The sequence below is a fragment of the Vigna unguiculata genome, chromosome 10, assembly GCF_037176805.1.
Source record: "Vigna unguiculata cultivar grain cowpea cultivar isolate G323 ecotype 2 chromosome 10, ASM3717680v1, whole genome shotgun sequence".
Taxonomy (NCBI): Eukaryota; Viridiplantae; Streptophyta; class Magnoliopsida; order Fabales; family Fabaceae; genus Vigna; species Vigna unguiculata.
Genome location: NC_140801.1, coordinates 36,623,779 through 36,641,508, shown reverse-complemented (window position 1 = coordinate 36,641,508; position 17,730 = coordinate 36,623,779). Strand labels below are relative to the sequence as shown.

At 31.2% G+C, this 17,730-nt stretch overlaps 1 protein-coding gene across 1 annotated transcript; it reads right to left on the bottom strand.

Annotated features, from left to right (window-relative positions):
* Positions 1-8,917: 8,917 nt before the first annotated feature.
* On the bottom strand, positions 8,918-9,907 carry LOC114165431 (uncharacterized). The gene has a single exon (XM_028050058.2). The coding sequence runs from the start codon at positions 9,776-9,778 to the stop codon at positions 9,026-9,028; it is 753 nt and encodes a 250-aa protein (XP_027905859.2). The 5' UTR covers positions 9,779-9,907; the 3' UTR covers positions 8,918-9,025.
* Between the last annotated feature and the right edge of the window lie 7,823 nt (positions 9,908-17,730).

The window sequence follows — 17,730 nt, the reverse complement described above, 5'->3', positions numbered from 1 at the left end:
CATAATCCATGAGTCAATAGAACTATCTAGACTACATAATAGTGCATCTTTAATTTCATCAGTTGCTGCATTTGTTGATTGATCATCATCTTGCCTCTTGTTGTTCTTCCTTGGAGCCCTACATTGATTTGTAAAGTGACCCCTTTTCTGACAATTCCAACAAGTGATATCATTCCGGAATTTTGGTTTTGATTTCTCTCTAGACTTTGATCTGCCTCGGCCTTGATTACGACCTTTCTGGCTACTTCTTCCTCTAGTTTCAGTACTCAATGCTGAACCGGAACTAGAACTGAAAGATTCCCCTGAACTTTTCCTGCGAACATCTTCGCTTAAGATCAGGTCACGGATGTTATCAAGCTTCAACTTACTATTACTTGCAGAATTACTAACTGCAGTAACAGTTGCACTCCAACTTTCCGGAAGAGATGATAATAAAATTAATGCTTTCACCTCATCATCAAATGTTATCTGCACTGATGTCAACTGCGCAATAATTGTATTGAATTCACTAATATGATTAGTAATTGAGTTACCTTCACCCATTTTTAGGTTGACTAGCCTGCGAATCAAATACACTTTATTGGCTGCAGATGGCTTCTCATACATATTTGACAATGCCTTCATCAAATCTACGGTTGTGTTCTCGTTCATGATGTTGAACGCAACATTCTTGGCTAATGTCAACCGGATCACACCGAGTGTCTGCCGATCTAACAAATCCCATTCCGCCTGCTCCATGTCAGTTGGCTTTTGCCCTGTTAAGGGTAGATACAACTTCTTCTAATACAGGTAGTCCTCTATCTGCATCTTCCAGAACCCGAAGTCACTGCCATCAAACTTCTCAATCCTCACCTTCCCTTCTTCCAATGTCATTGCTCTTGCTGCTTTGATGAAAGCTCCTGCTGCTTTTAACTAAAGCTCCTGCTGGCTTTGACCAAAGCTCTTGCTGCCTTTGACCAAAGCTCCTGTTGCAGCTTTTGACCAAAGCTCCCACTACTTCTCTAAACTGAGATCCCCAAGAAGAAAAAAAAAGAAACCAAATCTTTTCTGATGTGGAAGATCAGACAATGCTGCAACCACAGAGCATACTAAGAAAAATGGCTCTTGATACCAATTGTTAGGAACAAGGCAATAAAGGAAGAATAAAGGAGAGAAAAATAGAAACAGAGAATTTAACGTGGTTCGGCGTACAATGTGTATGCCTACGTCCACGACTACACTAGGAAGTATTTGTATTTCTGGTGTATCTTAAAGCTTTACATAGAGTCTCTTATATAGTAAAATAGAGAACCACATCTCACTATTCTAAGCGATGTGGGACTAAATCAAGCACCATAATTCTAACAAGATGTACTATGCGTCACACGATTGTATTGACATCCTCCACCAAGGCCAAACAAACTCTAGGTGCATCTCTTCGTGCCACTCACTTGTTAGTTTCAAGTCGTCTAACCAAATGATTCTTATGAGGAGTAGGATATGTTAAAGCATACGTAAAACAACTCCTAGAAGAATTCCTCCATTGAAACATGTTGCATAATATTGCTAGATCCTACAATAAAAGTTAGTAAAACAAAATAACAAAATATATTTTAGACCTCACCACTCTTCTAAGTGTTTCACTCAAAAGTTTATTCGTATATCACACTTATAGGCTCTTTTCCGAAAAATACTCTCTTACCTTTTTTCATTCAAATTCTCTTTAGCACTTAGCAAAGGACTTCAATAGCTTAAGCAAGAATGACAATCAATGTGAAAAACTTTGCGAGACCTAAAACTTAACTTAAGAGGCCAAAGTAGAAACAAAACTCTAGACAAAAACATTAAGGCATTTTAAAAGATGCAAAACAATAAAGCTATAATAAATAGGACTATAAAAAAGAATTAATTTAAACAATGCGGAGACTCTAGGACAATATTGAATGCCAAATCAAACAGATCAAACAAACCACAAGAAAATACTTTTCTTTTCTTTTGTTTTTGGATCCTCTAATCTTTCTTTACTTTTTAATTTTGTAGTTCAAACATAGAAAATAGAAAAGATGCAACATAAAACTCTTGTTCGGCGAGATGACTCACTAGGCGAGAAGTTCTCTCTGGCTTCTCTTGCTGGGCGAGATTGGTGGCTCATTGGGCGCGATTGAATGTTTGACAAAACACAAAATTTGCAACAGAAATCCCTTCAATCACCAAGACTAAAAAAAAAAAATGTAATTGCATTTGTAAACAAATAATTGGAATAGAAAACACAAAACAAATAATTTCAAAGAAAAACATTAAAAAAAAGGTTTTCTTTATATGAGAGAAAAATAAGATTGAAGAAGAAATTCAAACGAGAACCTTGCTTTAGATACCAAAATGATACAATCAGATCCAAAAATAAGATTATGATCATTTTTGACTTTGAATCCTTCTGAAATATAAACAAGAAAATCGGATAAAGAATGCGAGATTAGACAGGAATAGAGATGCAACAATATAACAAATTGATAACTCAAGGAAGATTTGTCACTAAGATTTCACTCTTTGATAAGAACCGATTGTTCTAAGACAAGAACCTAGAGAATTCTCTCTTTGATTAATTCAAATTCATATAATGACTAAAAAGTTCTTTACATATGTTTTTTATGCACTTATATAGGCACAAATGTTAAACAGCCCAAGAAATCCTAAAAGAAAGGAAAAAGACGTTGTGCCGCAAAAATAACTTCAAAATTCGAAAAGAGACTCAGACTCTTCACCCAATGAGTGTTAGTCGCCCAACGACTCGTTGCCCAACGACTTGTCGCCCAATGAGTTCACTCGCCTAACAACAATTACAAACTGTTTAAAACGTAAAAAAAAAAAAAAAGATTACAAATACTTTAATTACCTATGACTATTCTATAATTGTGTTCCAACCATGATCTTCATTTCTTCATGTCCTTTGAATTGCAAAGGCTCCTCCCCAAGTTCTTTTTGTATTGAATCAATAGATAGTCCTTTGTCACTACTATTTTTCAATCTAAATTAGAGTGTGTTAATATTTAAAATTCCAAAATTAAAACAAAGTCAATATGTAAACCCACTTATGTTGTGGATTTTTCATGAGTATATTCAAGTTGTTGAATTCTCTTTTTTAATGTGTATTTCAATTAGGAATTCATGCATCTCTTTTCAACAATCATATTTTTTATGCTTTTGTATATGAACATGGAATGATGTTTGGTAAAAAGAAAAATGAAATTGTGGTAAAAAGAAAAATGAAATTAAGAAAATGTAGATGAAGATGAGACCTTTTTGTATATTAGGGTTTCTCTTGAGTCAAAATCGTAAAAGTGGGTTGATTACTTTTTTTTTTTGGTAAATTAGGGGCAAGTCGTCAGAAGACATAACGACATTACAGGTGAAGTCGTCCTGTCTCCTACCGGTTTCTTTTTTTTTTTTAAAAAAAAGCAAAGTCGTTATGCATGAGAACGATATCAGTTTAAAGAAAAAGTGAAGTCATCAAGATACATGACAACTTCACATTTTAGTTTTTTTTTTTTTTTTTGTTTTAAAGTTTGTAACACCTTGCAAGTTTTAAATCTTTTTTTATAAGTTTTATTCTTCCTAGAGATGTTATATATTTAAAAAATTTAAAATTGAAGCCTCCTCATTAATCCAGAGTCTTTCTGCTTTTTCTTGATTGGGTCTGTACATTCATCGTCTCAGGTTGCACCCTTTTTGCTATTCCTTGGCTTTTAATTGCTTTCCCAATTGGGGTTAGCTCAAATTGAAGTGCAGAAAGACTTGTCAAGATTTGTCCTCTCTCAAAGTTGTCATTTTTATTTTGTTGGGATTTGGTTTTTGGCAGGAATTTTGCTGTGTCTTAGTTCCAGTTTTTGGTATCCGGGAGGGAAGTTCATTAAGTTTAGTTACAAAAAAATTAAAAAAAATTTGAAAAGTGAAGTCGTTACATGACCTGATGACTTCACTTTTCCCTCGAAACCGAAACTGTTTTCATGCATGATGACTTCGTTTTTAAAAAAAATAAATAAAAATTGGCAGAATACAGGACGACTTCACTTATAATGTCGTCTTGTAACCTGACGACTTGTTCTTATATTATAAAAAAAAAATTAAAAGATCCATATTTACAAATTTTGGTCCAAAACGACCTTGAAATAAAAAAAAAACCTGAAGATGAAGATAAATTAATGTAATTGCAAGAATGTAAATTGTGGTAAAATAAATTCTCAAGATTAAAGAGAAACTGATAAAGAAAATCTATAAAAGCTGTCGCTGAAATTACAACAATCATCATCGAATTCCATTTTCTCTATTCACGACGTTCTTAGAGATTTTGTGATGTAATCACAGTTTGTCATATTCATTTTACATTTGAATAACTAATTTATATTTTCTGAATATTAAATAAAATAAAGAAAAAATATATAAATTTAATAACTACTTGAAAGCAGCCCATATTGCGTAGTTAGTTGTTCCCATTCCTCCCATATCTTACAACGGTTGCCATAACTAACTCTTTTTTTTTTTTTTATCTAGCACGGTTCCTTTCTTGATTATGTTCATTAACCGCTTTTCAGTGGAAACTTCCCGGATGCCATCTTCGTTGATGTAATGTTCATTCAATGTCTTGATTTCCTCTAAGTTTTTGTTCTCCATATTCTGCTCTTGTTTATATCATTTTATCATTTTTGACATCTTTACTTCATGCTTCGATTATCTGTGCCCTCAGCATGTGTATATTTCTTTATAATTTAAAATATGCATTTTCTGTTTATAGCTTTTTACATTTGTTTAATGTTCGGTATATTATACGAAAACATAATTGCTAGAGTTTTCCATATTTTATTCCATTTTTGTTACAAATATGGTGTGAAATTTTACAGAAAAATCTTTATGGTTTTTTTTTTTTTGTAATGAGTTGAATTACAAACCTCAAATCACAAATCTAGTAATGTCAAAAGCATTCTCTTCTTCTTCTTCTTCTTCTCCTTCTTTTTCTTCTTTTCTCCTTCTCCTCATCTTCTTATAAGGTCAGATTTGGGCGGGAAAATTTCCGCTTCTTTTATCGACGGATAAATCCGTCGGTAATTTTGTCGATAAAAAAAAATAAATTATCGACGAATTTTACCGACGGATTTTGAGTTATGTAAGTATCGATGGATTTACCGACGAAAAAATCTGTCGGTAATTCAAATTTGAGCGAGAAATTTCCCGCTTCTTTTATCGACGAATTTTTCCGTCGGTAATTCAAATTTGGGCGAGAAATTTCCCGCTTCTTTTACCGACGGAAAAATCCATCGGTAATTTTGTCGGTCAAAAAAATTTGAATTATCGACGGATTTTACCGACAGATTTTTCTGTCGGTAAATGAAATTTTTTTACCGACGAATTTTTCCGTCGGTAATTCAAATTTGAGAATCCGTCGGTAAAATCCGTCGGTAATTCAAATTTACCGACAGAAGTATATCCGTCGGTAAAATTCCGTCGCTAATTTCAATTTTTTTTGTAGTGAAACAAACTAAGTCATGTGCATATATTTCTACGCTTGCGTCTTCTTTCTCAATCATACTTTCTTCTTTCCTTTGTTGATGCCATTTTTCCTTGATGAATAAGTCTTCCCTCGGTAATGTCATTCTTTCTTATTCCCATTGTTGATACCATTGCTTCTTGATGAACAATTTTTCCCTAGGCCATAAAACAAAAAGAGTTGAGTTAGTATATTTCTCTCATTCTTTCTTTTCTTATTCCTCTTTCTCTCTTTTTTCTTACTCCTCTCTCTGTCCTTTCTTCTTATTTTCCTTTCTTTTATTCTCTTTTCTTTCTCCATTCTCTCCTTTCTTTCTTCTTCTTCCTTATCTCTTTGTTCTTTCTCCTTTATCCCTCATTCCTTTCTTCTACTTCCTTTTCTCTTAATGCTTATCTCTCTCTTTTTGTTCTCTTTATGCTATTTGCTCTTGCTTTTATCTTTTCAACACCTTTAGATTTTTCCATTCTTCCTTCTCTTTCAAGTATAAAATGTAGTTCTTAGGATCTTCATTAGTCATATACTTTCATTCCAATTAAGGTCTTCATTTAGATGTACTATGTGTCACACGATTGTATTGACATCCTCCACCAAGGCCAAACAAACTCTAGGTGCATCTCTTCGTGCCACTCACTTGTTAGTTTCAAGTCGTCTAACCAAATGATTCTTAAAGCATACATAAAACAACTCCTAGAAGAATTCCTCCGTTGAAACATGTTGCATAATATTGCTAGATCCTACAATAAAAGTTAGTAAAACAAAATAACAAAATATATTTAAGACCTCACCACTCTTCTAATTGTTTAACTCAAAAGTCTATTCGTACATCACACTTATAGGCTCTTTTCCGAAAAATACTCTCTTGCCTTTTTCCATTCAACTTCTCTTTAGCACTTAGCAAAGGACTTCAATAGCTTAAACAAGAATGACAATCAATGTGAAAAACTTTGCAAGACCTAAAACTTAACTCAAGAGGCCAAAGTAGAAACAAAACTCTAGACAAAAACATTAAGGCATTTTAAACTATGCAAAACAATAAGCTATAATAAATAGGACTATAAAAAAGAATTAATTTAAACAATGCGGAGACTCTACTACAATATTGAATGCCAAATCAAAGATCAAACAAACCACAAGCAAATACTTTTCTTTTCTTTTGTTTTTGGATCCTCTAATCTTTCTTTACTTTTTTAATTTTGTAGTTCAAACATAGAAAATGGAAAAGATGCAACATAAAACTCTCGATCGACGAGATGACTCACTAGGCGAGAAGTTCTCTTTGGCTTCTCTTGCTGGGTGAGATTGATGGCTCATTGGGCGAGATTAAATGTTCTGCAACAGAAATCCCTTCAATCACCAAGACTCATAAAATAATGTAATTGCATTTGTAAACAATTAATTGGAATAGAAGACAGAAAACAAATAATTTCAAAGACAAACATTAAAAAAAGGTTTTCTTCATATGGTAGAAAAATAAGATTGAAGAAGAAATTCAAACGAGAACCTTACTCTATATACCAAAATGATACAATCATATCCAAAAAAAAGATTATGATCATTTTTGACTTTGAATCCTTTTGAAATATAAACAAGAAAATCAGATATAGAATGTGAAATAAGATAGGAATGGAGACACAACAATCTAACATATTGATAAGTCAAGGAAGATTTGTCACTAAGATTTCACTCTTTGATAAGAACCGATTGTTCTAAGACAAGAACTTAGAGAATCCTCTCTTTGATTAATTCAAATTCATATAATGACTAAAAAGTTCTTTACATATGTTTTTTATGCCCTTATATAGGCACATATGTTAAGCAGCCCAAGAAATCCTAAAAGAAAGGACAAAGACGTTGGATCGCAAAAATAACTTCAAAATTCGTAAAGAGACTTAGACTCTTCGCCCAATGTGTGTTGGTCGCCTAACGACTCGTCGCCCAACAACTTGCCGTCCAATGAGTTCGCTCGCCTAACAACAATTACAAACTGTTTAAAACGTAAAAAAAAAAAGATTACAAATACTTTAATTACCTATAACTATTCTATAATTGTGTTCCAAGTCATGATCTTCATTTCTTCATGTCCTTTGAATTGCAAAGACTCCTCCACAAGTTCTTCTTGTATTGAATCAAGAGATAGTTCTTTAATACTACTGTTTTTCAATCTAAATTAGAGCGCATTAATATTTAAAATTCCAAAATTAAAACAAAGTCAATATGTAAACCACTTATGTTGTGGATTTTTCATGAGTATATTGAAGTTGTTGAATTCTCTTTTCTAATGTGTATTTCAATCAGGAATCCATGCATCTCTTTCCAACAATCATATTTTTTGTGCTTTTGTATATGAACGTGATGTTTGGTAAAAACAAAAAGGAAACTGTGGTAAAAAGAAAAATGAAATTAAGAAAATGTAGATGAAGATGAAGATGAATTGACATAATTGCAAGAATATAAATTGTAGTAAAATAAATTGTCAAGGATAAAAGAGAAATCGATAAATAAAATCTATAAAAACAGTAACCCAAATTACAATAATCATCATTGAATTCCATTTTCTTTATTCATGGCGTTCTCAAGGATTTTTGTATTGTAATAACAGTTTGTCATATCATTTTACATCTGAATAACTTATTTATATTTTCTGACAATTAAACTAAAAAAAATAAAGAAAAAATTACATAAATTTAATAACTACTTGAAAAAAAACTTAGTTGTTCCCATTCATCCCATATCTTAGAGAACGGTTACCATAACTAACTCTTTTTTTTTTTTTTTTATCTAGTACGGTTACTTTCTCGATTATGTTCATTAACCGCTTTTCAGTGGAAACTTCCTGGATGCCATCTTCCTTGAATAAAATGTCCTGATTTCCTCTAAGTTTCTGTTCTCCATATTCTGCTCTTGTTTAAATCATTTTATCATTTTTGACATCTTTATTTCAATGCTTCGATTATCTATGCCCTCAGCATGTGTATATTTCTTTATAGTGTATGTATTTTCAGTTTATAGTTATTTACATTTGTTTAATGTTCGGTATATTATACGAAAACATAATTGCTAGAGTTTTCCATATTTTATTCCATTTTTGTTACAAATATGGTGTGAAATTTTACATAAAAATCTTTATGTTTTTTTTTTTTTTTTGTAATGAGTTGAATTACAAACCTCAAATCACAAATCTAGTAATGTCAAAAGCTTCGAGTAAACAAAAGCATTCACTAAAAAAATCAATTATTTTGATGTAAATATTTTCAGCAGCCCCAAATAATAGCTAGATGAAACGAATTCAACCCGAATAACTTCGGATTTCTCGAAAAAGATCATTTCTATCACATTGAATCGATCTTTTGTCACACATAAATGCACATTAATTATCACTACGGTCCACACAAGCACGAATTTAAGTAGCTAACATAACACATGGTATATATATATTTTATACACATCTATATAAAGATTTTGTATGAAATAAAAATGAACAAATGAAAGAACTAGTGGCCCTACCCATCAAATATCTTCTTTCACGTTTGTACAAGGAATATAATTAATCGATGAACCATGCTTCTTCTGTTTTGAGCTACGTTGATGCTTGTGCAGATTAGTGGAGCATGGCAACACAGGGCTCTCCATAGCACAAAGCTTATGCTTCACACGCCATGGAAACAGAAGTTCCAAGCCGCAACCCTTTGGAGAAGAAGCATACGAATGCCTTGTATAACACTGTGGATAACTTCCACAAGTATCACAATCTTTGTCTTCAAAGTTCCCAGAAAAATGTAAAGCAGATGATGCAGCCAAAGCAGTTGCATCAGGAAGAAAGCGATTGATCATATAGGTTGGAGATTGGTATCCATTAGACTCTGCAAGCTTTAGCCTCAACCCTTCATTCTTTTCACTATGAACATTCTCTGATTTCCTTTGCACATAATCTAATGCCTCTGATAGAGAGAAAACATCCATAGCATCTGAGAATGCATCATTAGCATCATCAACATCCGTTTCAGATGCTTCTTTTGAAAGAAGCCATTTGCTAGGTGGTAGTCTTAGGCGTGGCGTGCCACCATCTTGAGCGTTGCTATTTCTCTCTGTGACTTTTGGCTTACCTGGTGCTTTCTCCCATGAAAATGGAACTCTTTCACTTGTATTTTGGATTGCAGATACTGAACTTGTTGAGTAATAAGATGAGTCTCCAACAACTGAACGCCTTGTGGATAAAAGGGGTGCGTTTAAGTCTAACTTTCTTGGACGTTTTCTATCCATTGTCTCCAAAACCTTATCACCTTCTTATTCTTCTTCTTTCTCTTCCATACAAAGGCTTCAAGAACCAGATGGAGTTGTGAGATAATTGTGTGAGAGAAGGTTGAAAAAATTGGTGTTAGAGAGGATTTCACATTATAGTTGGTTGGGTGGAATAAATAGCAGTAGTTGGAGAAATGGGTATCTCGTGAAAACCATAAAAAACTAAGATTTTTGCTTCACAGGGCATTGAAAAGTTCTCCTTCCACGTGGGAGACTTCACAGAAACATTGAACCAGAATTCACAGGAATCAATTGCAGGCTATTGTAACGTTACATGCATCTCCTCCTACAAAAGAATATCTCCTTACTATTCAATAAAGTGTTACACTTTACACCTAAAATGAGAAACCAATATTCATTGAGAGCACAAAAGCCACGTAAAGTTGAAGTGCCAGCTACTTGGATTGGAGGGTTTGGTTATGTGTAGAAAGGTGTGTTACCTAGCACAGGAAGTTAGGTTGCTGTTAAGAGAAAGATGAGAACTTCAGCTCAAGGAATGAGGGAATTTGCAGCTGAGATTGAAAGCTTAACGAGATTGAGATACAAGATTCTTGTTGATGAGGACTTCGATGCTCGTTTGGGTGACTTTGGACTAGCAAGTTTTTATAGCCATGATCAAGTTCTAACGGAGGAAAGGGCCAAATTGGTACAAAATTAGGCGACATGGACATACAAAATAAAAAGGGCATAATAGAAAATTATATCGATTCGTAGTGAGCTATATAGAACAAGTTTCTAGTGTTTCTTTTAATCCTTATTCTATTTGGTCATCTTTTATTTGTGTATATATTTTACTGTTATTGAAGCAAATATGACTGAAAGTGGATACAAAAAATTCTTGTTCACCTTTCTTTGTTTTAGTCTGTTTCCTTTTATGGCATTAGTGTGAGCTCTGACCCTTTTTCTTCATCATGCCAGACACAAATTCCAATACCACTAGTAAGAGTCTAGAAATTATTCTCCGAAATCCGAGCCTCGATTCATTCATACCTTTTTACATTCATTCTAGTGAACGACCTATCTCTATCTCTGTTTTTATCACGCCTGTTCTCAGTGGAACAAATTACAATTCATGATCTTGTTCATATAAAATGGTTTTGATTTCTAAAAACAAAAGGGGTATTATGCTGGTTCCATATCCATTCCTTCTTCTCCAAATTCTTGGTATCCTTCTTGAGAATGTTGTAATACTTGGCTCCTTCACTCTTTTTCTCCCTCCATTGCCGGTGTCATCTTCTTTTTCTCAAGGTGATTTGCTTAGTATTGGAAAGCTTTATGAAATTCTTTATGGCCTTCGCTAACGTACCATATCTCTCTCTAACTATTACACCGCCCTCAAATCTCGTTGGAAGGAGTTGAGAAATTTTCGCTCCTTCCCCTGTCTCTATGTCTCAGTTGGTGTATCGTAACTCTAAAAACGTGAGTACAGTCTTTGGATATTTTAAAATTGTTATATATATATATATATATATATATATATATATATATATATATATATATATATATATATTGGAATGATGAAAATATCGGTGACTTGGAATCCGTAACAGATAATTGGTATTTGAAGATATTTATTCTTTAGGGTAGTGAGTATTTAAATACTCATTTATAAATGGATCGGGTGAGGTATCATACTATTTATATCGTAAAAGATTAAAATTAAAATTTAATTTGTGTTTTTTAAGTTAAATTTAAATAAAATTAAAATATAACTTATATTTAATTTATATTTTTTTATTTAAATTTTATTTTAAAAATTTAGAAAGTATATTTTTTAAAATATTCGTAGGTATCCCAAGTAAACGGACGGGTAGTGGGTGAATTTTTTTTGCGAGTAGAGTTACGGGTAAGCATTATCATGCCCGACTCGATCCATTGGCATCCCTAGACGTGCTATTGCAAATGAAAATAATATAAAGAGTAAGAGAGAAGAATGCGCACAAAGATTTATATTGGTTCACCTCCATTTGAGGCTAGTCTATTCTCTTAAGCCACCTGCTTAAGAAATTCACTAATCAACACATTTGACTAACACGATTACCAATCTCTCTAGGTTACAACGAGTATCAACATCTCTAAGTATCACGAGTTTAACCCTTTCCAAGAAACACAAGTATAAACATCTCCAGATTACAACAAGTTTTACCTCTTTTTGTATCTTTCTCAATCTCCCTATAAGATAGAGAACTCACAATTACAATGAATAAAATAATCTCTCATGCAAGAGAGTTCAATTATGCTCAGAATCCAATATCACTCTACAAAAATGAATATGACTCATAAGGGTGTGTTTTTTTTAGGTTTAATCATGTCTTTGGTTCCTATTTTCGGAGCGAAATCTCAATTTGGTCCCTCTATTTTTTTTTCATCTCAATTTGGTTCCTGTTTTGGGAAATTTGATCTCAATGTAGTCCTTTCCGTTAGTGGTATAGTAACAGCGTTAAATGGGGTGCCACGTGTCAGTTTCTCGATTTTTTGAATTTTTTTTTATTTTTGAATTTTTTAATTAAAAAAAAATGGTCACGTGTCAAGTTGTCATCGTGCCACATGATAGTGACAAAGTGATGTGGCAGTGACAATGACACGGGTCACTTATGTCATTTCCACTTTCTCAATTTGTTCCCTTTATTTTAATTTTTGTCTCAATTCAGTCCCAATTTTTGTAAAAATCGAACAATTTTGTCCCTCTCCAAATTGAAATCAAATTTAATTTTTATATAAATGTACACAAATATTGGTATCAAAATTGATATTTCAAGTAAATATTTTTAACAAAATTAAGTTCATTTAATTAATATTTTACATTGACTTTTATTTAAAATTGTTTTAAAGTTGTTAATAGAAAATAATGTTAATAGAAAAAAAAATCATAAATTAACTAGTTCATGTAACAATAAAAAACATATAAATTTAAAATTTGAAAACAATTTTAAATAAAGTTGAATGTGAAACACAAATTTAAATAAACTTAGCTATGTTAAAAATATATAATAAAAATATCAAATTTAAGAAAAATATTTGTATGACATTTATATAAAAATTAGTTTTTGTTTCAATTTGGGAAATTGCACTATTTTTACAAAAATAGAGACTAAATTGAGACAAAAATTAGAATACAGGGACCAAATCGAGACCGAGGAAATGACACCTAGCATAATACTGACACCTGACATTATCACTGTCATATCACTCTGTCACTGCCACGTGACACGACGACAGCTTGACACATGGCAAATTTTTTTATTTTAAAAAAAAATTAATAAAAAAAAAATAAATAAATAAAAAATTCAAAAAATCGATGAACTAACACGTGGCACCCCATTTAATGCGATTACTGTACCACTAACGAAAAGGACTACATTTAGATCAAATTTCCCAAAACAGAGACCAAATTGAAATAAAAAAAATAGAGGGACCAAATTGAGATTTCGCTACGAAAATAGATATCAAAGGCATGATTAAACATTTTTTTAATTGCATTTGAGGGTTGAACTGCATTTGAAGAAGAGTATAGGTGGATGAATTTGAATAGATTTAAAGATAAAATTTGTGTTGTTTCTTTAAAGGATTTAGAGGTAAAAATTGGTGATTTTGAGGATGAAATTTTTGAAAATTTTTGAATGATTTGACTGATAATAAATAAATAAAATTAATAGATAGTAAAGAAATATTACCACATTATCCTTTATGATAATTGTAATATTAAATGATTTTTATGACTGAAAATTATTTTTTTAAAAACTGTTATTCAATAAATTTGAAAAAAAAATAATAGTAATGAATAAAGAATACATCCCATTATTATTGTGGATATCTAATTGTTGACATTTTGTATTATTCTTTTACATTAATAATAATTTTAAAAGATGTCTTTTTATTTTAAATAACATTTAGGTAACGATTAACAATTAGATAGAAAAGTTAAATTAAAATTCAATAAGAATATTTAAAGCAAAAACAACAGAATGAAAAAAACACTGCTGTACATGATAGTAGCAAAATTATTTTTGTAAAAGCTTGTCTATCATTCACAAATATCTTCAAGTTAGGCAAGATGGAATGAACGAGTGAGCTCTCAAATATGCTCTCGCCATCACTTTCAAATGACTGCAAACGAAGACAGACAACAAGAGCAAATCCGCATTTCTTATTACGTGTCAACAGCAAATGATCACAAAATAACAAAATCTTAAATTGTGTTCATAATGAGTTGGAGTGGATTTGAGAATGAATTATGTTTTTTTTTAAGAGATTTAGAAGTGATAGTGAGTGGATTTAAAAATAAAGTTTGTAAGAGTTTATGAGTGATTTGGTTGATGTGATAAATCAAAAAGAATGATTTAATAGGAGTAAAAAATAGATTAACATATTGCCCATTATATAATAAGTAATATAAATTGGTATTTGTATGTATGAGTTACAATTATTTGCAATTTTTTTTACTATTAAAATTGAAAAAATTAATTATAAAAATTAATAAAATAATATTTTTTTGATAATGTGTTTTAATAAATGTTTCGAAGCAATCAGGATCGAATTTGCACAGAAATGGGATCGAATCCCTCTCTACTTTTTCACACACGAATCGATTTCAACTAATATAAGATTGGATCCCTTCTAATGGCTACTTACCCTATAGATTATCAGCTTCATAACACACCAGAGTACTCTTCGAACATCCCTACCCTCTGGATGATGCAATCTTTGGCACTACCAATACACAATAAAACGAGGAATATCAAGAAAAAAGTAAAGGTTAATTTGGCAAATGTAAGATGCTTCTCTTTAGATCTGTTCAACCAAGAGGGATGAAAATGTAGGTCTTTCCCTCAATCTACAAAAAGAAACACAAGGAACATGAGTGTCACTCACTCACTTGCTCACCCATCTGCGTCTACAATAGATTGTAGAAGCGAACATAACATTAAACATTGATTATTCGAAGTTCTCTTTTCTCTTAAAGAATTAATATGATAGTATTTCAATACTTAAATTTTGTTCTCCCTTATTTTTTTTCTAGGTCTTGATATTTATAACTGCATTATGCCATTTGATAATTATGTGCAATATATTCTTCATGTTTTTTTTTTTCATCTCAAAATTATTGATATTTTATTTAGAGTATATTGCTTTATATGACACTTGTTAATAAATATTTAAATTTTATAATTTAATATAAACGTGTGACGTCAATCTTAGCACGGATTTAACTGACAATAGTAGTGTTAGTTATTTGGAACGTCGTCATGTCTCCTCGTTGAGAGTTTATTTGATTGACCGACACTACCCGAATGCTAATGACGAGTTAGCGTCTAGTTTTTGTCATTTGTGTTGATTTTTCACCGACTCTAAGTCCAAATTTTTGTATAGTGATTGCTAATACAATACTCTACTATTAAAGTTACGAAAATTTTATAAACAAGCTATTATTAATTACAAATGTAAAATTAAGATGGAATGTCAATTCATCGTATTAACATCAAATTTTACTATCTCTTCTCTTTCATTTTCTCTTCTACTATGAGAGCAATGGCGGATCTTGACCAAGAGTTTTGGAGGGGCTAGAATAATATAATTTTTTGATCATTTGATTGGACCATTAGTATAACACTTCAAAAAATGACTCTTCTATAAAACAATTGGATCGTTAGATTGGATTATTAGTATAATGCTTTAAATACTTTAAAAGATGTGAAGAAATATAATTTAACTTGTTTTCATCTTCACGTGTAGCTTCCCTTTTACTACTCCTACAAAATAAATTCATTATTTTATTCTTCATCGATATGTTTTTTTTTAAATATACTAAAAAAATAATTTATCATAATCTAATAAAATATTGAGAGCATAAGTATTAGAAGAAAAATATATTATAATCAAGTCACAATTAAAAATCGGTTATAAAAAAACATATAATACATGATTTTTTTCTTCTATAATCATAAAAAGTAAGTATACAAAAGGCTCATGAGATAAAAAATAATTTTAATAACTATTAAAGTAATATTTCATCATCAAGTAAGACAAGAGAGAGTTACATTTTTTTTCTTCGAGAAATGAAGGAAACAGATGAGAAATGAGAGCAAACATAATGAGTATGTGTCTAACTTCATTTTTTATTCAAAAAAAACATATGATAGTGAGAGATGAGTACAATTTTGTCAAAATTTTAAAAGCCAATGATAGAAGAAAATAAAAAATATTTTAATAAATGTTTGATTTAATTACTCTTTTGGTTATTATTTCCAAAAATGTAAGTTGATCTTCCAATTCTTTTACTTTCAATTTAGTGGCAATTTGATATTTTTATACGAAAACAGATACTAGAAGACTAATTAAACCTAAATATTTTTTTTTTATTTATTATTTATTAACATTAAATATTTTATTTTATAAAATAAATAAAGAGACACAATTTAATTATCATCAATTTCTAAAATATACTATATATAATTTTAAAATTTTCAAAATTTTTAAAAATTAAAGAAAATGGATATATAATTTTGGAAAAAATCAAAAATATTTGGGGGGCCTAGGCTCCTCCCTGCTCCTATGATCCGCCTTTGTATGAGAGTATAAACTGTTAGTTAAATTATATGAAATGTTCATTGTATTTTTGAAATTTTGATTTTTATTTCACTTTTTCTTTTTTGTTTATTAGTTCAATTTTCAATATTATTTTCATGAATTGATCACTTATAGATCGGACTTAACAATTGATTAGGAATTGAAACTAGGTTATAGTAATATATTTAGTGTCACTTTAATAACAAAAATAGATAAATATGAATCTCATAAATTCTTTATATTAATGTTTTTGGTAACTATTTTATTAATGTAAACTAGACACAAACTTTGTTAGTTACCGATCTTTGTCATATATATGAAATTTTATGTACTTGAGAAAAATAGAGGAACCAGTACAGTAGATATAGATAAATTCTTTGTGACCGAAACATAACTCCCATGTTATAAAGTATTGTTCGAAATAAATAATACAACAATATCAAAATCAATTCTGAAATGTTTCTTCCTTTTAAAATGTCAACGACAACACAAACTACCTTAGTTTTTTTCTTTGCGTCCTTTAATAAATTATATTTTATAAAATAAATAGTTAGCGAATTCGAGAATCAACTAAATAGCAGTAGCCATTTGAATTCAAACTCCAAAACATTACTCCTTCCCATCAAACAACCTCCATTGTGTCACTTATAAAATGAACTCTCCCAAAAGTTAAGTTATTGATGAAAATCAGTTTTCCTCTAGTATGAGCCATTTATTTAGGGCAATTGTTCCTCAACTCATCAAATTTCTTCTCCTCATCAAATTTCTTCTCTCACCCCATCAAAAGCTTCTCGAGAATGCTTTCCTTGTGGGATGTTAGAGTAGGAGGTATAGGAGGTTACAGTTAGTTAGAAAGGTAGCAACTTGTAGTTTACGGCTACCTTTGTGAGAGTTTCATGGAACTTATTTAAGATAGGTTCCATGTTCTTGTTTGGTTAAGTTTGTGCAAATAGAAACAAATTTATCTCAGAGTTTTATGATTTCCCATACCTATTTTTTCCTTCTCTTGTATGTGCGTCCCTTTCTCTCACAAAGCAACCATTGTTCATCTCTGCCAGCCATTCTCAAGCTGTTGCCATGGGTGAACCCACAACTCTAGGGTTTCATGTTCCTCTCTGCCAAAGCCATTATGGCATTAGAGCAGGTTCGTAACCTGCCTGCTTCCACTGCTTCCCCTTTCTTCTTTCTCCATTCTTGGTACCTTTTTGCAAAATGGACGACAAGAACAAAAATGAAGAATTTGCACAGAAAAAGATAGTAGACCAGATTCTCAACCCCTGCATTCCATATTATCTTCATACAAGAGAGAATCCTGAACTTGTTATTGTCAGCCAGAATCTCAATGA

Coding starts and splice junctions, on each gene's coding strand:
- LOC114165431 (XM_028050058.2), bottom strand. CDS start 9,778: ATGGATAGAAAACGTCCAAGAAAGTTAGACTTAAACGCACCCCTTTTA.